The sequence below is a fragment of the Sphaerodactylus townsendi genome, linkage group LG16 (genome assembly GCF_021028975.2).
Source record: "Sphaerodactylus townsendi isolate TG3544 linkage group LG16, MPM_Stown_v2.3, whole genome shotgun sequence".
Lineage (NCBI taxonomy): Eukaryota > Metazoa > Chordata > Lepidosauria > Squamata > Sphaerodactylidae > Sphaerodactylus > Sphaerodactylus townsendi.
This window is the reverse complement of record NC_059440.1, coordinates 13,509,632-13,532,732: the sequence shown is the minus strand read 5'-3', so window position 1 is coordinate 13,532,732 and position 23,101 is coordinate 13,509,632. Positions and strand designations below refer to the sequence as shown.

At 45.0% G+C, this 23,101-nt stretch overlaps 1 protein-coding gene across 13 annotated transcripts in view; it reads left to right on the top strand.

Moving 5' to 3' along the window:
* Nucleotides 1-23,101, top strand: part of GTF2I (general transcription factor IIi) — a 65,445-nt gene that overhangs the window by 6,552 nt on the left and 35,792 nt on the right. For 7 of the 13 annotated variants that reach the window (XM_048518580.1, XM_048518577.1, XM_048518579.1 and 4 more), the window contains 9 exons: nucleotides 890-932; nucleotides 3,045-3,148; nucleotides 3,980-4,118; nucleotides 7,823-7,957; nucleotides 10,694-10,877; nucleotides 11,249-11,277; nucleotides 17,987-18,035; nucleotides 18,918-18,961; nucleotides 20,530-20,595. In XM_048518580.1, the coding sequence (XP_048374537.1) occupies nucleotides 920-932; nucleotides 3,045-3,148; nucleotides 3,980-4,118; nucleotides 7,823-7,957; nucleotides 10,694-10,877; nucleotides 11,249-11,277; nucleotides 17,987-18,035; nucleotides 18,918-18,961; nucleotides 20,530-20,595 (763 nt within the window). In that variant the 5' untranslated portion in view covers nucleotides 890-919. The remainder of the gene's footprint in view (nucleotides 1-889; nucleotides 933-3,044; nucleotides 3,149-3,979; nucleotides 4,119-7,822; nucleotides 7,958-10,693; nucleotides 10,878-11,248; nucleotides 11,278-17,986; nucleotides 18,036-18,917; nucleotides 18,962-20,529; nucleotides 20,596-23,101) is intronic. The other 6 variants (XM_048518587.1, XM_048518585.1, XM_048518582.1 and 3 more) reach the window with 2 other exon arrangements.

Sequence of the window (23,101 nt, the reverse complement as noted above, 5' to 3'; positions counted from 1 at the left end):
GGAGAGATCCAGACCAAGCCAATTCTGCAAAGATATTGTTCCTTGGGGAAAGATGTTCACAGCAAAATTAAATGAGTTCTGTGTGTATTAATTGCTAGGTTTGCCAACAAGAAAGTGGCTGGATTTCCAGGACTTAAGGATATTAGGTTGCTGCAGGGGATCCAACTGAAATCTGCCCTGCTTGCTAATCTGCTGCAGTGGTTTCATCACCTCCCCCACCCCTTCCAACCACTCAGGATTATTCTGAGTGACTGAGAAGTGTGATCTCAGTGTCCTAAAGATGCAACCGTGCCAGTATGTTGCTTTAGTGGCAGTACTAGTGACTGGGTACCTACTGGATGGTATCTGTGAAGATGCTTCCAGTTCCTGCCCCAGTCCCTGAACAAAATGTCCTTGGTCACCATGCAGACCCCCCAGCCGCAACAAACCTGCAGATTGAAAAGCAGGAATCATACATGCTTCTTTTGCCTTGCCTGTCACTTTTAGGGGTCTAAAGGTATAATTCTAAGCATGCATTTGTGGAAATAAGCTTCATTTCTGGGAGAACATCATAGGATTGAACTGTAAGTGAAACTGAATTGAGAAAGCTTTTAAAGAGGTGTTCTGCAGAGGCGAAACTTCAAAAGATTAAACCTGTCAGTAAACAAGACAGTTGTCTTCTGAGAAAGGAGCACTTTCTTTCACCCTCCCTTCCTTCCCATTATGTGGGGATTAGATGTTGTGTACCTGTTCTGTGTTGGGCGAGAATGAATACAGCTCTTAGTGTTAAAGTGTAATTGGCGTTATTTTTCACTGTTCAGAAAGGTCCCAAGCCTATAGGCACAGTGCCTCAAGCTCATCTTGTGCAGACAATGTGATCACATTACAGCTATGCATTTTTCTGTTTCAGGTTCCATTTTAGCTGGGCAGAATTCTTATAATGCAGAGAATAGGTATGACAATACAAACTGGACTTTCATTGGCTGTTGAAAATAAAGTATAAGATATGGGAGTAGTTCTCCAATGGGAGGGGGCATGGAACAACAGTGTCTGTTGGAGAACGCACAGCTAACTTTGTGTCATATTGATAATAGTACATAGTGATGGATTAGAGGTTCCCAGATGTGTGTGATGAGCCTACGAGGATCCCAGAAAGAGAGAAATGGAACTGTGGGTGTGTTTCTCCCTAGTGATAAAGGTAGTAACAATTGGCCATGGAGAAGGGAGAAACCGCTCAGGAATGAAGGGGAGGCTGTGTATGCAAAGGGGCAGGTGACAAATAAGCTTTGTAGCAAGGGCCTTCTGAGAAACCAAGCAGAGAGAGGCCTGACGAAAATGACCCTTGGGGCACATTCTTCATGTGATGACCATGTTTGGATCTACTGGAAGAGGCAGGGGCAACATCTTCCATTAAAGAAAACCATGGTTAGGAAGCAGCCATCAACTTCAATAAACGTGCTGTGTGCTGCAGCTTGCAGCCCCTTTGCACTAGTGGTGCTGGTTGACATGAAATACCACAAAAACGTTTGAGCCTGGTCCTAAAAAGCAAATCCATCTAGTAGCATGAAAAGAAATGGCCCGAGATCCATGCTTGTGTGGGAGGTGACATGTTGTATGATGGCAGGCTTTTTTCCAGCTATATGGAGCCAGCTGAAAACCTGAGATCTCTCTGGTCCTAACAGTGCACAGTTTAGCAAGTGCTACAAAGTCTGGCAGTTGAATTTCATATGATGCTTAATATTGCTTGTATGTATATGTTTTTCATGATGTTTGCTGTTAGCTAGTTACCTAAAGCTATGATGTGGCAGGTGCCAACATTCAAATAAGTAATGAACTTGGACATCTTGCTCCCTTCCTGGCTGTTGAACATTGAGACTTTTTTCCTTGCAGCCCTGGAAATAATTTTCAACAGGGTGCTCTTGCTGTGAGGAGCTTGTAGCGCAGTTCTTTCCCACACCTTCCACATATTCACCAACGAAACATCCTATGGCATAAGAAGTGTGCCGTCATGGAAGTCCTTACTCTTAATACACCTGTCCGAATTTTAATTTGCATGGGGTAACACACGAATGGTGAAGGGAAGAAATATGTTCTGTCTTCCTGCCCTGCCAGGGATTTGGAAGTTTTTCACGCTTCCAGATTTAACAGGCTGCATACTGTGTGCAAATGTGCCCGTCCCCCTTTGTGAACTTGAAGCAAGCGATAAGCCATTTTCAGAGAGGGAGGTGAAGGAGAGACCCTAACTGGGATTGAGTGCAGTAGGGGGAAGAAAACAACAGGAAGCCAAAAAACACCCTAGCTCTGTTCATGTGAAGAAAGAGGAGCCATTGTGTAAAACTCTTTTAATAACACTGCCTGTCATTTGAATATTCACCTAAGCCGAGCTACGGTAATATATACAGGCCAAGGCAATATGGTACATATTGGTACAACAATTCTTAAGTGTTCATATTAAAATACTACTGCTTTATACTCTTTAGCGCCCCCCCCCCCCCCACACCCTTCAAACCGTAGATAACTATGCCAATTTTGGGGACAAGAAGTGTGGAGAATGTAACAATGGGGCCTGCTAGCAGGCCACCTCTGCTTCTCAGAGGGACCCTTCAGGAAACATAGATGTTGACTGGAGTTGTGCAGTACCATCGTTTACTAAACTGGGTCAATCTGGCTAACAAGCTGGTCTGTGTAAGTTTCACTCTGTAGTTACTCAGTATAAATAGTAGCGTATAGAGCTGCCCAATTTAGGTTGATTGATGGGATTAGCTCATGTCTTTTTACCTTGTTAGGGCTTTTGCAAACACGGAAAGGGGGCCAGGCAAGAAGCTTACATCTCCTCCGGCAATCCCCTTTTTTGACAGCCTCAGTTTCTCAGTAGTAAAACGCATGTCTTCCGATGAAAGCCTCCAGAAAGGCCTTCCGTAATGAACCGGTCTCCTGACCTGACTTAGTCTGTTATTGATTTTGCATGTCATGTTGTACAAAAAGGAAAGCGTTTCATCGATGGATGCCTCTTGTTTTGATTTGTGTCTGCCGCCACCCCCACCTTTTGTCTTATTCATTTGCAGCAAAAATGGCTCAGGCAGCGATGGCGGCAGCATCCAGCCACGAGGAGGACTCCTCCGAAAGCCGAATGGTTGTAACCTTCCTCATGTCAGCCCTTGAGTCCATGGTGAGAATTAATTCAATTTATTTCATGTGTACCCTTCCTTTCTGCCCAGTGGGGTCCCGCCGTGGCTTACGTTGTTCTCCATTTTGTCTTCCAACGATAACCCTGTGTGGTAGTGTGTTGACTGGCCCAAATTGTGTTGACTGGCCCAAAGTCATGCATCCTCTCCAACAACCCCCCCCCCCCTCCACTTTCCTCTGTAGGCTCTGTACATTCATCTCAGCACCAAGGCATCCTTAAAGGATAGAGCAGACTGACCACAGAAAAGGGAAAAATAAAGTCATCACTACAGCAAAGAAAAAAACAGGCTGGATAGTGAAGTGGTGGTGATCTTACTGCTCCTTCTCCACAGCCATCTTGCTGTCCTCCAGCTGCCTTGGCAATGTCACTCACCTGAGCTGCTGTGCCTCATGCTGAGGAGAGAGTGCAAGAAGGCAGAGAGAGGAGGCCCTCTCCCTTCTGTGAGGGCTGGCTGAGGTTCAGCAGTGATAGGTAGAGTCAGCCATAGATGTTCAGAGTACATCTGGCCATTTAAAGGTTATGGTTATATATTTATTATGAGTAACAGTATCTTATATTGTTGTACGCGTGCATTTGGAGGGGTAATGCACAAGGCACACGGCAGTCGTGTGGCTCTTTTGATCTATGGTAAAAGCGAACGGGGCTCTCTGCAAGTGTAAATTGAGCACTTCTGCTCTAGCTTTGCAGTCCATTGTTGGAGCTGAAAGTTGTGCATGAGAGAGATTCAGTGTAATTCATCACATCTCCCCCCCTTGATAATTGCACTAACTGTGTTTCTCACTATCTCAGGTGCTCTGTTTTTCTTCACTGCAGTGCAAGGAGCTTGCCAAGTCTAAGGCAGAAGTTGCCTGTATTGCTGTGTATGAAACAGATGTGTTTGTCGTGGGCACTGAAAGAGGAAGAGCCTTTGTCAACACAAGGAAAGATTTTCAGAAGGATTTTGTGAAGTACTGTAAGTCTGAGCCACTGTAGTGTTTACAAATGCCTTCTGCAGTTTGTTGTACCCCGCACTCAAAAAATGTCGCAACGAGATGATCCTTTTGTGCCTGGTTGTACTGTAAACACATACTGTAAACATGTAGCTCAGTTTGGGAGAGCATGCTCGGATATCTGATTTGGCGACTGTTTCAACTGGCAGTATAAGAGGCAAGGGGATGGTATCTTTCCCTGTCCAAGTAACATGAGTAAATCTGGCTAATATGGGTGTCCTCAGAATGGGAGGGCAGAATGGACTGGTGTCAGGTTCTATGTCTGAGGTTAATAAGGGACTGGATTCTTGATCAGAAGTCTTTATTGATAATAACAGCACGTACCTGGCTTTGCAAAAGCCAGTTCTGACCACGCTTGCAATTACTCCTGTCTATATCCCCACGTAGCAACCATAAATCCCCCCTCCCTTTCCCCATGGAATGTGAGAAAGACACAGCAGAAAGAAAGAGCCGTTGGGGAGGTGAACATCCCCAAGGCCAGAACAGCGATAGACCAGCCACCTGTGCTGCCCCCTTGGAGTTGGCGCCAGGGTCATTCTTGTTTTCTGCAGCTGCAAGAATCAAAGAAAATGAAAGGAAGAGAAAGGCTATTAACATAGGAGAGGGGAGCCTCTTCTTCGGATTAGGTGTGAATGCCCCCGCCTGAGAGCATCCCTTTGATGGAAGGAGAAAGCACATCCTGACAGCTGGGACCCTGCCTCTGGCCACCTTCTGTCATAACTTTTATGTGTCCTAGGTTTGGTTCAAGAGACAAAATGAATCCCCATCATCCATTTTTTGCTCCCCTCACTCTCACTCTCCTCTTCATTAAGGTGGTTCTGAAAGGCCTTAGAGGAGGGAGCACTTCCTTACTTTTTGCAGAGTTTCGAATTCTGGATGCTCCCTTGGGGCCCTAAACAGGCTCCACGGAACAAGCATGTGGCCTTAGTCATGGCCACAGCGTGATCACGTTCTATACAAGGAAACTGATGGTTACCTGGAAAGATGCTAGTGGTTTTTATTTTATTTGGTTTATGCCGAGCCCTCCCCTGACACAAATTCGGGCTCAGGGCAACTTCCAACAGTACTCATATAATATCAGGCATCAAAATCAGGTTGCAATTGAGAAGAGCATACAGTTAACCCACTTCTCTCTAGTTCTTCCCTTTTCTTATTTGACTGGTGTTGGGAGTAAGGCAGCCATTGCAGCTGAGTCTCTGTGCTTAAAGCTGGAAGAAGCCTTCTGTACTTATTGGGAATTTCTGGCCTGATAGAATTCTGGTGTGTCTGCAAATGGATGCCATCAAATTACTGTATCTGTTTCCAAGGACACTTTCCAAGGGCAACAGTGTGCTTCCGTTGCAGTTATTGTCCTATTCTTTCTTTATTTGGAGTGTTTTTATCCCTCCCTTCTTTCACAACTCTCAAGGCCGTATGTTCATTCTCCTCTTACGCATTTTATTATCTCAACAAACCTGCAAGGTAAAATAGGCTGAGAGTCTGTGACTAACTCCCACCTTTCAATGACCATCAGCCAAGGATTTTATCAACATCCTGTTCATCTATATATACATAAAACCTATCAACAGAAGTTGTGTTTTAAAAGCATCAAACATTGGTATCCTTCTATACCCATGGTGGCGAACCTATGGCACTCCAGATATTCATGGACTACAATTCCCAATTGGCCATGCATTGTAGTCCATGAACATCTGGAGTGCCATAGGTTCGCCACCACTGTTCTATACCTTTAGTGGATCTCTTACTCCATTACAGAGACTTGATATTATTTTATTTGGGATCCTCTGTGTATGTATTGTTCATTGTTTTATTGTTGTTGTTGTTTATAATATGTATGTTTTTGTTGTTGATTAAGAGTTGTGGTTCCGGTATATAAATGTTTAAATTATTTTCATTTAAATAGATTTGTATAGTTCGCACTAGAGCCAGACAGGTTCTTTTCCTTTCTTTAAACTAACTCAAGGTCACCCAGTGGGCCTCATAACATTGGATTGGCTCAGACCAGCTTTTCTACTCAGTCTACTCAGTCCCTCACCTTATTCCAACCCCAGTCCCACATGGCTTTTGTCCGTTCAGGTCCCCTGATCCATGCCATAACTCTTTGTGGCAGCTCGTCCCTTTGCCACCAACAGAAAAGCTTAATGGATCCAACTCAGTGTCAAGGTTTGAACATGGGTCTCCCTGATCCTAGTCTTATTAACCACTGTGTCCCACTGGCTCTCCTTTTATCATGAGTTTACTAATTCTAGCAGATGCCCCAAAATCAAATCCTCTCAGGTTAGATGCCTCATCTCTTTATTAAATGTTTGGGAGCTTGTATGTTTGGGAGCAGCAGTGGCATAGTGGTTAAGAACAGGTGCATTCTAATCTGGAGGAACCAGGTTTGACTCACCACTCTGCCGCCTGAGCTGTGGAGGCTTATCTGCGGAATTCAGATTAGCCTGTGCACTCCAACACACACCAGCTGGGTGATCTTGGGCTAGTCACAGTTCTTCTGAGCTCTCTGAGCCACAACTACCTCACAGGGTGTTCCTTGTGAGGGGGGAAGGGAAAGGAGTTTGTAAGGAAAGAAAGGGGGGATATAAATCCAACTCTTCTTCTTCTATGTATATGCCAGTATATCTGGGTCACTGCCTCTCCCAGTGTACCCGTCAACTTGGAACCAACCTGCTGGGGATGCCTGACCTGAAATATGTCCTTGAGCAGTCTAGGGCTTAACAGGCCCTGGGCCTGGCTTGGTAGAACTCACTTGAGTAAGACCTTGGCCATTGGGACCTGGCTCACTTCTGCAGCGTCTGTAAGCTGGAGATGTTCTGCCAGGCCTACAGTTGAGGCCAGCAATGGTTGTACATAAGTTGGCCTCTCCTGCTGGACCCTCCAAGGATTTGTAGCTCCAATTGCTTCCTCTGCCCCCTACTGTTCACCAACATAATGAGGGGACTTCTAGTCTGGAGCCGTTTATTAAGAGGAGGTTTTAATTGTTACTATTTTTAAATATGTTTTAATATCTCCTTAACATTGTATATTTCTTGCTGTTGGCTGCCTTGAGCCCAACCTTAGTCAGGGAAGAGCAGGTTAGAAATCAACCAGAGGAAGAGAAAAAGGTATAGTGAGAAAGACAGACAAACACACAGACACCATTTTTCTTTCACTTTGGGAATCCCATCATCTTGTTTCTCAGCTCTGGATAGGTGCTCCACGCATTCTCACTGTGATTGCTGAGTGCCAACTGAATAATCAGTGTCGATTTATAGTTCATAATATAGTTCTGGGGAATGCAAGAATAGATCATGTACTTTGAATTTTCTTGTATCCTGTGGCTGTCTGGGAATGGCTGCGACATGGCAGCTTATTATTTTCCTGCAGGTAATTAATTCTAGGTGTAGCCAGAGGCATGAATCACAGGACAGGAGCCAAGGAGGTCATGGTTTACCGCCCGAGGCCTGTGATATCTAGCTAAGCAGAGGAGAGTCTGTCCAGAATGTCTTTATTTTCTGTTGTTTAAATTATATTGTTTAAATAGATTGGTTTGGAAATTTCGGTCAATGGTTTTGCATCCCTCTGGAGAGAGAAGTGGCATAGAAATGCCTTAATAAACCAGCGGCAGAAAGTTACTTGAATGGAAAGAGTTGGGCTTTGACATTGTATTCTATGTTCTGCTTTGTAGGTGTTAACGAAGAGGCAAAGGCTGCAGAACTGCAGAAATTAAAATCGACCTCACTTGATAACAGGATGACAGTAGATGTTGTGGAAATGGAAGCCCTCAAGAAATCTGTGGAGGACTACTTCTGCATTTGTTATGGTACATACATCGTTGTTTTTAGACTGCTGGGGCTGGCTCTTAGCGTGGAAACATTCCAGGTGCTAATTGGAGGGTTGAAGGGGGTTTATGGATTATTCTCCATTTGTGGAAGAGAGGGGGAAATGTCTGGAATGGTGTGGCACTTTACAGCAATGTCACACTACCCCTCTAATCCTGGGTTTTGCTGATTGACCTAAGTGGCTTCCGTTTGAGGAAGACCGTGACAGCCTCCTTCACTTCTAACTTGCAACAGTCGTCAAAGGGAGGGTAGAAAGCACCATGCGTGGTCCAGTTCTACTGAGGACATCTTTCATCCCTGTACCTTCCAGCATCCTTCAGTGAGACTATTGGAAGGAAGGCTGATTGCAACCCTCCACAGTGCCTAATCTGGACCAGTGATGGGACTCCCCCCCCCAACCCCCCCCCCTCTCTCCAACATGTTAAACAATAAAAGATTTTAAACTGGCAGTCATAGAGAGTGGGGGTTGCTGGTTAATCAGGTGTGCCAGATGCATAAGCGTATTGCTCTCCCTTGCCCTCTTCCCAAAAGATGCTGTGGTAACCAGACCCCACCCCACTGGGAATACTGCCACCACGTAATCCACTTTCTCACTGAGAAAGGCTGGCCGTAAATAAAATAAATAAATTACACAAATAATGATAAGCCTGTCTTTGTTTATTTGTTTATTTACCCCACCCTTTCCTGACCAAAGGTAGGTTCGGGGAGACTAACCATCATAAATAATATCCAGTTGAAATGATGCCCTATAAAATGGATAGGTTTGACATTTAATTTTTTTACCAACGTTAATACAGTAGGTGGCACTCACCAATCAAGAGAAGAACGATCAAGGAGGGGGAAGAAGAAAAGGAAAGCTGGGGGGAGGGGAGGAAAATTGGCAGGGAGGAAAGGGAAGGGGGTAGGTAGACCAGCGAGAGTGGACCGTTACTTTTCTCAGTTGTTGGCCTGTGGGAACATCTCGGTCTTGCAGGCTCTGCGGAGCTGAGCTGGGTCCCCCAGGGCCTGGGTCTTATTTGATAGAGTTCCACCAGGGTTGAGCCAAAGCTAAGAAGGCTGGATGCTTTTGGGGCCAGGGACCACCAGTAAGATGTTACAAGCTAAGGGAGGTGCTCTTTGTGGCAGGGGGTGGTGGTGGTATATTGGGACCTTTCTCCTGAGCCTCAGAGCTGTGCTGTGCAACAGGAGGATGAATGGATCAGCTGCCTGAGGGCCCCCTGGCAGAGCCATCTGCTGATAGCTCAGGGATGAAGGAAGGGCTTGTGGATTATGTCAGCTGACATCACTATTAGAAGCTCAGCTGTGGCTAGAGAGAAATGGAACTGGTGTATTTGGCAACCAAAGATGCAGTGGTGTGAGGACAGGAGGAAAGCTTGCCTTCAGGGTGATGCTGGTTAATTGAGTGTTCTGGATAATCAAGTGGCAGATAGCAAAGCTTTTAGTGTATTTAATTATAATCATCTTCTGTGGTTTTGATTCCTGTGAGCTGCTTTAGATGCCAGTTTTTATCTGAGAAGTAGGATAAAAATAAATGCAAATATATCAGCGTCTCATCTTGGCTGAGTCTGTGGAAACACTTTGCAGGTGGTATCGTAGCTTTCTGTCGTGGGGAGAGTAGAAATATGCAGGATCTGAAAAGAAACTTGGGAAAAGTTTCTGATCTCCTAACCTAAAATAAACTTATAGTTTGCTCTGCTAACAGAGGGGATAATTGCCTTAGTTATTTATAAACAAAATTGCAAATATACCGAATACTAAAGAGCACGAACACTACAAACTTCTGCACACTGTGTGGCTGATAACTTAGTTTTTGCCCTCTAGGAGGTTGGAAAATGGAGAACATAAAGTTTGTAGTAAGTAAAAGTGTGTGTTCGTTTGACAGGAGCCATCTGATCTAGTCACCGTAGGAGTAGTTGCAAATATGTATACTGAGTTAAACATACCATTAAAAACACTAAACTCTTCAATGGCATATTATTATACACATAGCAGACTAATTTTGGACAGAGTCACATTTAAATAAACATTCCTGAAAATGTATTTTATTTATTAATTTATTTAGTGGATTTATACCCCGCCCTTCCCGAAAGGGCTCAGGGCAGCATGTGCCATGCGTTTCTGCTGTAGACACAGGAATTATCATTGTTAATATTTGATATTAATTATTTTATATACACATCTTTAAAAATTGGTTGTTGAAGTCTGTTACACCAGACTTCCCTCTGTGATACACCTCTGTTACACACTGTGTACTGTTACATGCTGTGCCCAGTAACAGGCTTCCCTCTGTGATTCACCTCTGAAGATGCCAGCCACAGATGCAGGCGAAACGTTAGGAACAAGCTCTACCAGACCACGACCACACAGCCCGGAAAACCCACCGCAACCAGTTGAATCCGGCCATGAAAGCCTTTCCTTCTCCTCTTTCATATGTGGCTTCACTTTCATAGTTTGCAGTGATGTCTGAACTGGAAAACTGTTGTGCGTTTGCCTTCCAGACTCCAACGGGAAAATTTCAAATTGTTGTTTCAAGTTCAGGTTCAAATGGCGAGCACAAATTCTGGGTTGCTGATTTGGACATTAAGGCGGACTTAATATACTGTTTAGCTCAATCCTGTGTTGGGGGGGGAGAACAAAAAGTGAGAGGAAAGGGGTGCAAACTTACTCCTCACTGCTGGTGCCTTATTTATAAGGTTTTTGTTTTTCTCCTCCTTCAGGTAAAGCTTTAGGAAAATCAACGGTTGTTCCTGTGCCATATGATAAGATTCTAAGGGATCCATCTGCTGTGATGGTGCATGGCCTCCCAGAAGGACTTGCATTTAAGCAACCCTCCGGCTATGACGCCTCGACACTGAAGTGGATTCTGGAAAATAAATCTGGGATCTCATTTGTCATCAAAAGGTGCTTCCCCCCTCCCTTTTCTGTTCTCAGTTTGTTCACTTAAATAGCACTGCCTAGAGATTTCTCAGTTTTAAGTTCTCTTAATGCAAATTAATCTATCATTATTGTTTGAAAAAACTTGTCATGCGGTGAGCTGTAATGTCCCAGATTGACTGTGAGGTGAATCTCAGCAGTGCCGCAAACTGAGTAGCCCCCAGCTCTGCATCTGCAAAATTGGGATACAGCAGCCATAGCGTACGGGACTGTTTTAATAGTTATTGAACATATGTGGGGTTCTTTGAACTTTCACAAATGCTATATGTAGTGGGTGGTAATATGACTTCTTGGGTTTCTGTATCTCCAAGTAATATAATTCTTTGCTTTAAACCCAGGCCTTTCCTTGAGCCAAAGAAACATCTAGGTAAGTACACGCTCGTCTGCACTGTAACAAAACTGAGATAATATTTTTATTTAACCTCTTTCCTTGTACTTGCTCTCAATGCACCATTATTTATTTAAAAGATATAGTTGTAAATTAAACACTTGGCACAAACGTTCAGATTTTTTTTTCAACCTGCTCACTATTGTGGAGCGCTGAGGTAGTTCTTTGAGCACAAGTATTGTTGACGAGCAAGAACTTGTTTTGACTATTTTTAGTAGATATTTATCTCAACCGAGAATAACACAGATTTATCTGCCTGCTTTTGCCAAGTGGTACTTTACACCTCATACACATATACAGGTTTTCTAGCACAATTCTGTTCAAATGTTAGAACTGTTATGCATGTTCAAATGTTAGAGATGTTATGCATGTCATTGCTCAGTTCTATTTTTATAATGGCTGGGAAATAAAACCTTTTGTGATCTTTGCAAAGGAAAAAATAAAAAAAAAAGAAAAAATCCATTTTCTGATTAATTATGGAACTGTCATTGAAACTGTCATGATAATCGTGGAGATGGTGCTTGCAGAAACAATGAAGATTGAACAAGCAAATGTAGATTATGGATTAACTCTGGAAAGGACAAATTAACCAGATTCAAGTTGAAAATTTAACTAGACAATAGTGTGAGGAAGGAAGGAAGGAAGGGAGGGTGGGAGGGAGGGAGGGAGGGAGGGAGGTGCCTACTCTGCTTGTCCATATAAAACATTTGAGACGGCTTACAACCAAATAAACAATAATCCAATGAAAACTGAAAGATCAAAAACAAAGTTTACCAGCAGCCTTGAACATTAGTCACCATGAACATATTCTAGAAAATCTAACCAATATTAAATCCAGTTTACTGTGTGTCCTGATAAAAGCTGGTTTTTCTGACATTTTGTATTGTGTATAGTATAGGAATAGTAATAGACAATTTGATTAAATCAAATGCTTTTGACAGGGCATCCTAAAACATAATAAGTGACATGCTGGGAAAAGTGCTATACAGATAGCATTTCTTTTTTTGAGGGACTGTTAAAGAAAGGTCTTGCTCCTAGACAACACTGCCTCTCCTGTGCAAGTGGGGACCCACAGTACAAATCTTGATCCTTTTTGATCTGAGATTGCAAATGCCTCAGCAGATCAGGTGCTCGGGAGCAGCAGCAGCAGCAGAAGGCCATAGCTTTCACATCCTGCAGGTGAGCTCCCAAAGGCACCTGGTGGGGCACTGCGAGTAGCAGAGTGCTGGACTAGATGGACTCTGGTCTGATCCAGCAGGCTCTTTCTTATGTTCTTAAATCAGGGCCTCTGGCAAAACCCATAACTGGTGAACAGCTTCATAGTGTCTTATTCCATACTATTTAGGGCACAAGTGTCAAACTCGCAGCCCTCCAGATGTTATGGACTACAGTTCCCATCATCCCCTGCCAGCATGATGCTGTAAGGGAATGATGGGAACTGTAGTCCATAGCATCTGGAGAGCCACGAGTTTGACACCTATGATTTAGGGCTTTAAAGGACAATCAATTTGTGGCTGGCAAAAAAATTGGCATCCAGTGGAGTTCTTTCAAAGCTGGCAAGATGTGTTCCATATGACATTATCCAACTGGAAATTTGGTTGCCATGTTTCAACCTAGTGAAATTTCCTTTCAATTTTTGCTGTTTAAATTTTTCCCTATAAAATTAAAATACATCATTACAACAGAATATCCCACATTTTGATAGATACACGCATGCGTGGAGTCTTTTGAGCACAGTAGACCCTCCACAAGCATGAAAGTAGGTGGGAGCTTTTTTGGATAGTGTAAACCAATGGCTTGGATAATTAGAAACTATAAGGATACACTGTTGAGCCTGAATTTTAAAATTTGTTGAACCTTAAGAATTGTGATTGGAATTTAAGATCTTGTGAAATCGGCTGGTACCAGATATAAGCAAGCTTTGTTCAAGGGTCTGTTACTCCAGTCAATAATTGAGACTCAGGAATGGTTCAATAGCTTTATTGAACTGAGTCAGGATCCGCTCCCTTCGTGCGGAGGAGATTCGTGAGAGGGAGAGCTATCTCCGCGATGTTGGGAATAAAATCTTGGTAAAAGTTTGCAAAGCCTAAAAAGGATTTCAGTTGTCTCCGGGTCCGTGACACTTGCCAATTTACCACGTCCTGTATTTTGCTGGGGTCTGTTTCAGTTCCATTACTCGAGATGCAGTACCTCAGGAAGTCCAGTTTGCTTTTATGGAAGTCACACTTAAAAAGTTGGGCAAACATTTGACTGCAGCAGTTTAAGCACTTCCCGCACCAGTTTAACACGCTCTGTTTCAGAATAAATCAATACATCATCTCTAAGTAAACAACCACACTTTTAAACAATAGGTTGTACATAATCTCATTGATCAAGTTCATAAACACCCCTGATGCCCCACTAAGTTCGAAAGGCATGACCAGGTATTCAAACTGCCTGTACCGGGAATTGAAGGCTGTTAAATATTCTTGGCCTTCAGCTATTCATACCTGGTAATAAGCCACCCTTAAGTCCAGTTTGGTGAAGATTTTCCCTTTTGAGAGACTACCTAGTAAGACTTTGATGAGTGGGAGGGGGTATTTATTACATAGTGACACAGCATTCAGGCCCCGGTAGTCTGTGCAATGTCTGAGGGAGCTGTCCTTCTTCCTAAAAAGGACCAGGGGCCCCATGGACGAAGAGGCTGAGCGATGATCCTGTTTCCAAATTTTTGTCCAAAAAGTCTCTTAGAGCCTCAGCCTCCTGAGGACTCATGGCATAAAGTCTGCCATTGGGCAATTTGGCCCCAGGTATTAGTTCAATTTTGCAGTCCATGCATTGGTGGGGCAGTAGCTTATTGCGTTCCCCCTCCTTGAAAACCTTACATAAGTCCTGGTAGGGCTCGAGGATGGCAGTGCTCACTTCCTTTTGGGCTGCTAGCAGTCTCCCGCCCAGGAGCAGGTGGGCGCATGGGGCTCAGCCCCTGCGGGTTGATGTGGCCCCCACAAGGTGGGTCCGTAAAGCCGACCAGTTTGTCCTTCCCTTGTATTTCCGGATCATGTCTGGTGAGCCAGGACATGCCGAGGACTACGGGGTATTTGCCCAGTCTCGCTATAGTGAACTTGACTCTCTTCCAATGCGGGCTGCACTTGACCGAGACTGCCTCGGGCTTGTGTGTGGCGAGGCCCCCCCCCCCCCAATAATGCTACCATCCATTTGTTCAAATCTCATGGGAGCTTTTAGTCTTTTAAGCTTTAGACCCAACCCCTCGGCCATTGTTGGGTGCATGAGGCATTTAGGACACCCCGAGTCGATTAGCACCCCTCCAGTCACCCTGGTCCTCTTTTTGGGGTTGGCAAGGGAAAGAGGAAGAACAGACAGCACAGAGTTTCCACTCACCCGACGATTGGCGCCGTGCTGCTCGACCTGCCCATCAGCGTGTTGTAGGTCAGGTCGTTGTCATTTCCTGATGTCTCATTGCTTGCTTCAGCATCGGGGGTCTCAGAAGCGTTCCGCTCGTCTGCAGAGTCAGCGACTTCCAGAGCCAGGCCAGCTCCAGAGGCTGGGCAGCATTTTGGCCCCTTTTTAGGCCCTTTGTGCCCAGCTGGCTTTGGTGGGGCTGACGGGGTTCGAGCGCGCTTCTCTGGGCAATTGGTGATTAGATGGCCGGCTTCCCCGCAATGCAAGCAGAGGTCCAGTTGGCGAAGGTGGGCATAGACGGTTTCGTTGGTTGCCTGGCGGCCTCAGGGAGGGCTAACCCCACCAGCTTCAGGCTTGGCACTTGTGTGTTGGTTGGCTCTCCGGCGTTGTTTGGCGCACTGGACCTCCTTTGGCATCCCCGGCCAGGAAGATCCACCCCATAAGGGGGTCTGGGTCTGCAGCCACCAGAGCCCAGTGCAGGACTTTGGGGTCCAGGCCATCTTTGAACATGTGAATGAAGATATGTTCAGGCCAGTTCCCAGTAATCAGCCACAGAGCAGGCCCCCTGCCATAGGCGTGGCAGGTGGGCCCAAGCCTTTTCTTCCAGGAACGGATCCTGGAAGCTCCTTTGGAGAGACATCATGAATTGGTCAAAATCCCGTAGTTCGAAGGCATCTTCCTCAAAGAGCTCCACCAGCCAGGCCGCTTCCTATTTCAGGTGGGCCCCAATCTCGTACACCCTCTCAGCATCATTCTTGTATTCGTCTTCCATCATGCACATGCAGGCCCCCACCTGCATGAGGAAGTAGGGGAGCTTCTCTGGGGCCCCATCAAACATAGCCCTTAACTCTTGTCTCTTCCTCGGTCTTGGGGCTGAAGGTGCTGGTCCCACCTGGCCAGTGGCAGCACCTTGCCTCGCACCCGCTGTGCCGCTGCCTGTGGCTCTGTCCTGGATGGGGCCCTGGGCTGCTGGGTTCAGTGCTCTTGCTCCCGGTGATGGCTGGACCACCACTAGGTCAGCCATTTGTCGCTGGAGGGTCTGTAGCTTGTATCGCATCACGTCTTGCTCCCTTTGGAGGTTGTCTCTCTCCCAGCGGATCTCCTCTTTCTCGTGACGTCATTGATCGGCCTCCTGCTTGGGGCCACGCTTGAATTGCCAGAGTTCCCATTGGTTGCAGCTCACGAGGGTTCCCTCCTTGTAGTTGCGTCCTCGCTCCCAGCCATAGGCCCCAGCTGGGGTTCCTAGGCCACGCTCGGGAGCCAGGGTGGGCTCACCTTGGCCGAAGGCAGCTTGGACTCCAGCTAGGGCCACCCCCATCATTGAAGTCCAAACCACTGTCATAGGTTAAATACCCCTTCAACCCAGCCATACTTCTGGTAAGTCTGGGCGTAAGGTCGAGGATCCAGAAGCTCTGGCTTAATGTAAGAGTCTGTTACTCCAGTCAAAAACTGAGACTCAGGAAAGGTTCAAGAGCTTTACTGAACTGTGTCAGGACCTTCGCTGCAGAAAGCCAGAGCTGGGGCTCAGTCTTTTGCAGCTAGCATATATCCCCAAACTTTCCTGTTTCTGGACTGTCCCCCCTCCCACCGGTTCCCACAATAGACAGCATACAAAAAGAGCAGTAGTTAAACAGTATTGTTATGTGTTCCAAACTCAAGGACAGTGATAGAACTCATTCTGAGCCTCCAGGGAGGGAAGCATACTTCACAAGTTAAAAGCACAGTGATTGAAACAGAATGGGCCATTAACAGACGAATAACAGCAAGTGCAGGTGTGATCTTGGCTCCCACCCAGCCTGACACTTCACATGTTCTATAACGGGTATGCAACCTGCGGGTCTCCAGATGTTCATGGACTACAAATCCCATCAGCCCCTGCCAGCATGGCCAATTGGCTATGCTGGCAGGGGCTGATGGGAATTGTAGTCCATGAACATCTGGAGACCTGCAGGTTGCAGACACCTGTTCTATAAGAACCCAGTGAAATTTCCAAACGTGCATCCTTCTTGTACAGAATGTTCCAGTAAACTGGATATTATCAGGGCACAGAGCAGGATTCTGGAGAGGTGGCATAACAGTATTTGAACGAAATAAATAACTGTGGCCAGAACTTGCTTTTTAAATGAAAGACCACAAGTGGTACACCAATCACAGCTGGTAAAAAGCACTGTCTATCACAGGCAACTCCTCAGGCTCTATATACAAGGATGTACTGGCAGTCTCAAGGTACAGACTAGCTCCGCTGTTGTGTCATGGTTAAGAGTGACAGACTCTAATCTAGAGAACCGGATTTGATTCTCCACGCCTCCGCATGAGCGGCGGACTCTTATCTGGGGAGCTGGATATGTTTCCCTGCTCTTATACATGAAGCCTGCTGGGGTGACCTTGGGCCAGTCACAGTTCTCTCAGTTCACTCTGCCCCTCCTACCTCACATGGTGTCTGTGGTGGGCAGAGGAAGGGAAGGAGTTTGTAAGCCGCTTTGAGATGCCTTACCAGCGAGAAAGATGAGGTATAGTCCAAACTCTTCTTGCTTGAGGTGGTAGCACAGTCTCATCCAGAAGAGGGTGGAGATGCCAGAGCATAAGGGATCTGCAACCTGCGGCTCTCCAGATGTTCATGGACTACAATTCCCATCAGCCCCTGCCAGCATGAACATCTGGATTTGTAGTCCATGAACACCTGAAGAGCCGCAGGTTGCAGACCCCTGTAAGAAAGTAGGTGATGGGGTAGAGCAGTGGTGGCGAACCTTTGGCACTCCAGATGTTATGGACTACAATTCCCATCAGCCCCTGCCAGCATAGCCAATTGGCAGTGCTGGCAGGGGCTGATGGGAATTGTAGTCCATAACATCTGGAGTGCCAAAGGTTCGCCACCACGGGGGTAGAGCTTCAATCTCTGCCTTACCTGCTTTGGGCTCCGGGTTTCTGACTGGCTTTGGGCATTACAACTCAGTGGTATTAAATCTTCTAGGAAAGATACAGCTTTGTCAAAGATGGCTACCTTGCCTTCAAATTTCGGTGCCATCACTGCCCACACACATGTTTTTTTAGAAATACATGCACAGCCAGTGAAGCAGAACTGTGCTGCAGGTGCCATTCCTTGAAATAACCACATGTCTCCAGTGCTACAACAAAATCTGAATGGTGTTGGTCAAGATTCTCTCGAAGCAATGAAACTAGTGAGCGAAATGCAAGCATTACTGCTACTGGCAGTATGGTTTGGAATGCAGTGTGTATTCTGTTTGCCCTGATACATTGTGGAAATTAGATTCTATCCTGTCCCTTTCAGGACCTCGCATGGGAGACATCTCCCACACAATAACGTCATCAGGTGGAAGGTACTGTGGCTTTCATGCTTATTTGCTTTATTTAGAAAAACTATAGCACCAGTACTTCTTTTCTGTCATTGGTACGAAATATGGCTGAATAGAAATAGGTTCCGCCCACTAATTATCAGACGGGCAGTGTGTACCACCTGTCTATCCTTCTTGGCTATGGAGCCTTTTAAATGATGATCGAGAAATTCAACTGCCATTATCAACAACTTGAAAACAGTGCCCTGTGATTAGCGGACCTGGAATGGTAAGACAAGCTTAATGTTGTGATTTTCCAAAGTACTACCAACATAGCTATATTTATTATTTATTAAATAGTACAGTAAACCTTTATTAGGCATAAATATTTATTAAATGTACAGGCTGCTCTCCCCCACCAAGATATACTCAGAGCAGCTTATACAGTCCATTAAAAAAATAAAATCATATTACATACAACACAGACCTGATTTTTTTGACCCCCTAAACCAGTGGTGGCGAACCTATGGCACACGTGCCAGAGGTGGCAATCAGAGCCCTCTTTGTGGGCATGTGCGCCGTCGCCCCAGTTTGGGCACTTGGCAGTGGCATAGCACCAAGGGCGCGAAGGGGGCACAACGCACTGGGCACGCGCCTCTGTGGGGGCGAGGCGAGGGCATTCTGGGGGCATGGTGGGGGTGTTTCAGGGCATTCTGGAGGCATAGTCCTTTAAAAGGATCTCGGCTGTTCGGCCTGGTTATGATTTTCTCGTGAGGCCTTAGACAGCTCAGGTCTGTCAGAGTGGATGGCAGAGTGATAAGTGGACAAACAGTATGGTTGAGGTAGAAGACTGGTTTACATGACTGTTATCAAATTGTGGTATCCACAGTGTATGTTAAATACTATTTCTGATACTTCTCTTTCTAGTTGTACTCCCATCCAGGTGAAAACTGAGCCCGGTGAAGATTCTGGTGCGTGTACTGCTTTTAACCCTTCTTAATAGACATTTCTTGAGCTCTCAGGGTAGTAATTTTTGCACACATAAAATATAGTCTGCTTTTGGAGTATTGAACCAGGGCTTAATCATCTTGCTCTCTCTTCTTCCCCCCCCCCCCCCCGCACTTACAAATATTGAATAAACAGGGACCACTCTCTTTCGAATAATCTGATAATCATTGTGTGAGTGTGTGTGTTTGTGTGTAGATAGTACATCTGGGAAATGGTTGTAGCGCATGAGAAAAGGAGATCTTTCTCCTGTCTGGATTACTTCCAACAGACTGCTCTTTGACTCCCTTTTGTAAGGATTTGCTCTGGTTTTGGGTAGTAAAGAACATTCTGCCCTCCATTTGCCTGCTTGTATCATTTTTTTTTAAAAGCTCCTTTAATCCTTCGCCAGTTTGGTATAGTGGTTAAGAGCAGGTGGACTCCAATCAGGAGAACCGTGTTTGATTCCCTGCTCTTTCACCTAAGCAATGGATTCTTATCTGGTGAACCAGATTTGCTTCCCCCTCCTCCACATGAAGACTGCTGGGTGACCTTGGGCTAATCACAGTTATCTCAGAACTTTCTTAGCCCCACCAGCCTCACAGTGACCGTTGTGGGGAGAGGAAAGGAAACGAGTCCCCAAGCCCCTTTGAGTAGCCTTACAGGAGAGAAAGGCAGGGTATAAATCCAGACTCATCTTCTTCTTTGGACTAATTTTTCACAGATTAACAGCCCATTCCAGAGTTCCTGGCAGCAGTTTGCAGCACTACTTTGGCGTTGCCCTTTTGCCTCTAGGAGGGCTTCTTAGCAGTTCGGGGAGGCTTTTAAAAAAAGCCTCCTGTTGAGAAACCCTTTATTGGGCTCTATCAGTTTATGTCAGCCAAAAGACTGGCATAAGCCAAAACCCCCTGTCTGGTCTACTAGCCAGCAAAGGCCGGGAGAAAGCTGACCAATGTTGGCTCCACCCCTGGCCATGCCAGCACAGCTTTTGGTACCGGTGGGCCTAGGTACTTGCAGCAGCTTACAGGTTGTGCACTACAGAGCCGCATGGCATTTGGCCACCGGGGTAAGTAACCCCTCCACCAGCTCATTTCCCCTTGCGCCGGTGGAGTGGGGACTCATGCCAGCATAAAGGCAAACCAGCTCCAGAGTGGGGTCTGCCTCCCTTCTGGATTGGGCTGTAAGGCACCAAAGTTTCCAGTGGTAAAAATCTACAAGAAATACCTTTATTTCTTTCCTTGACCGCACTTTATCCTGTCCTCTGGTGCTTATCTGCTGCCCATGCGGCAGTTCAGTTGGGGGCCTTCTAATGGGGGCAGAAGGGCACAGACCGAGGGTGTTAAAGGTGTGTCTTCACCATATTGCTGCTTGGGGATCATTTGGTGTAATGCAAGTGAGAAAGCACAACCTTAAGGTTGCTTTTCCCTGCTGCCCCACTGTTTCTGCACACTGACTATTATATTGTTTGAACCTGCTGAGAGTCCATTTGACGTGAAAGAAACCTGAAATCCCGAAGTAGCCTGTTCAAAATGAATAACTCTTGTTGCTTCTTCAGGACTCGAAATGGTAACAGTAAAGGAAGAATCGGAGGACCCAGACTATTATCAGTTTAATATTCCAGGTAATATTGAGTGTAAGGTTTTTTAAACCTTAGTGGCTGAGAACTGTGTTAAAATACAGTGGGGATGTTACAAGTGAAATAAAAAGCTGTTGCAAGAGACTGAAAATGTGCGTTGCAGTGTGAACTGAAAAATTTAAAATAGGGTTTTCCTTCAGTCATGGGACTCTTGAGCATGGCTCCCACTCTTGCTCTTTGTTCCCTCATTCTTTGTGGTTCCTTTTTTTTTAAATCTCTCTCCTTGGCAGACATTTTCTACACATCAGGATTAATTGGCAGACCCCATATGCCTTTGTAGAGATATGTTCATGGATAACCTGGTATCACAGTTCCCTGATGCACAGAGTAAACAAAACTCCCATTTTCTTTCTGGGCCACAAACAGGCTCCATGGCGGGGGTGGGGGTGGGGTTGGTAGGTTTCCTGGATTCTCCCATTTGCATGCGATTGTTTGCTAGCAGTGCTTATCCCTCTTGCCCTCTTGCTGTTTCTGTGCCCTGAATGACTGTTGTAACAAGCAATTAGACGGGCCCATGTCCTGAGTAGGCGTGCTAAAGGCTCGAATCACCTGTGCTACTGCTGCTGTTAGAATAACCTCGCAAATGTTCTCTGCTTGCATTTCTTTTCATAATTTTATCTCGAGTATATCCTTGAGGTGAAGCTTGCACCCGTATACCTCCCCCCGCCCCCCCGGCCTCTTTACACAGTATCCCTCTTGCTACTTTAAATCAGTCTCTAGCAAATGTTGCATGGGAGTGCTCGTTATTTATATTTGTCTTCTTGGAATCTGTCATGGCCAAAAAGCTGGTAACTTTCAGATTCATTTATGCAGATGTGGCTTTCTTAGCAGCAGAACATGTGGATATCGGCACATTGAGTCGGAGTCCCCCACCCCCATCCATTACTTATAAGCAGGGGGGATAAAAATCAATGATATCTGTTTAAATTTTTTTTAACCTGATTTTTTAAAAGTAAAATGTTTTTTGAGGGAAAAAATCTCTCTAAAATAGTTTAAATAGTGCTCTGTTTAAAATATATTACACTCCACAGGTTAATTATAATAAAGTAAAGATTAGTTTTATTTATGTTGCGTGAGGCTGCGTAGTCATGCAATGTTTAAATTTTTTGGTGAAGAAATTGCATTAATCCATACCAAATGTCGTGCTCTTTCAGAGGTTTCTGTAAGATTTGGGGCTGTTTTTCTTTATAGAAGATCCTATTACAAGTGCTTCCTTTTGTAGTTCTCAAAACTGAATTTGTGTCTGCAGAGATAATATGCCTCTTCTTCGCTGCAAAAATATTATAAAATAGTGTTACGGTATAAGGTAAATTTACAATGACTTTAATCCCCTTGTTCCTTTGCAAATGTATGTACACAGAAATATCTCTTAAATGCTAAACGTCAACAAGTTTGATGAATAGAATATTGTTTGGAGTGAAATAGATCTGCACAAGGAGCCACATGTGAGGAGGGAGGGGCAGGCAGTAAAATGAAAATGAAATCTTTTGAGCAGAATACTCCACAAGCCTTGGGATCTTCATGTATATATCTTGAGATTTATCATAGTATCTCCTCCCTGGAGGGGAGTACCTGTTATGGCAGCAGGACGTAAAGGAGACCCAGTTTGGGAATATTTAAATAAAGTTCCTCTCATTATTTTACTAGTTATTGATTTGATTTAATGTCCCACCCTCCCCAGTTTAAGCTGGTGGCTAGCATAGGTAATTCAATAAACACAGTCAGTAGTCATAAAATCATAATTAATAATTAAAACATTTCAAAAATCTCTTATGGCAATTTAGCTCAGTCACTTGCTCACATAAAACCCAGTCTTGCCCAGTCATGAGATTTTACACAGGTAGCGGTATGCATGCAGAATGCAACGACTGCAGCAAACAAATGGAAGGCCCGGCCTGAAAGAAACTGGAGATAGTTCCCTTTGCAATAATTTCATAATTATCTCTGTACTTCTAATAGTATACCTGAATCAGTATTTTTGGATAAAACTGTAAAACTAACCTGAAAAGTTATTATTCTAAAAGTGAAACCTTCACCTGGTTGTAAATATTACGATTACACCCACAAGAACGAGTCTTTATGTAGAAAACCATGATTTAAATCTAGTCTTACTGACTGGTCATCGAAATCGTGATTGGAATCGATTTGATCGAAATCAGATCCTCTCTGCTTGTAAGTTCCTCTGGCTACTCCACCACTATTGCTATTCTTTAAAAAAAACTTTAAAGAATCATTTTATTCTTTTAAAAAAAAAAAACTCGATTGCCCAATTGTGAGACTTACTTTGCCAGGAGAAGTGTTGAGGATGGAATATACTAACGCCGGGCATCAGTTGAAGGTTATGACCCGTCGCTTAGTGCTGACATTGCAAGCTGACGCAGCGGGGTGGGTTGACGTCAGCATACACTTGCGTTGTTGTGCAGAAAACTACGTTGTGTCACAGGAGGAGGACTAAGCAAGGCATGTGGTAGCTCAGGTTTTCCTCGCAGTG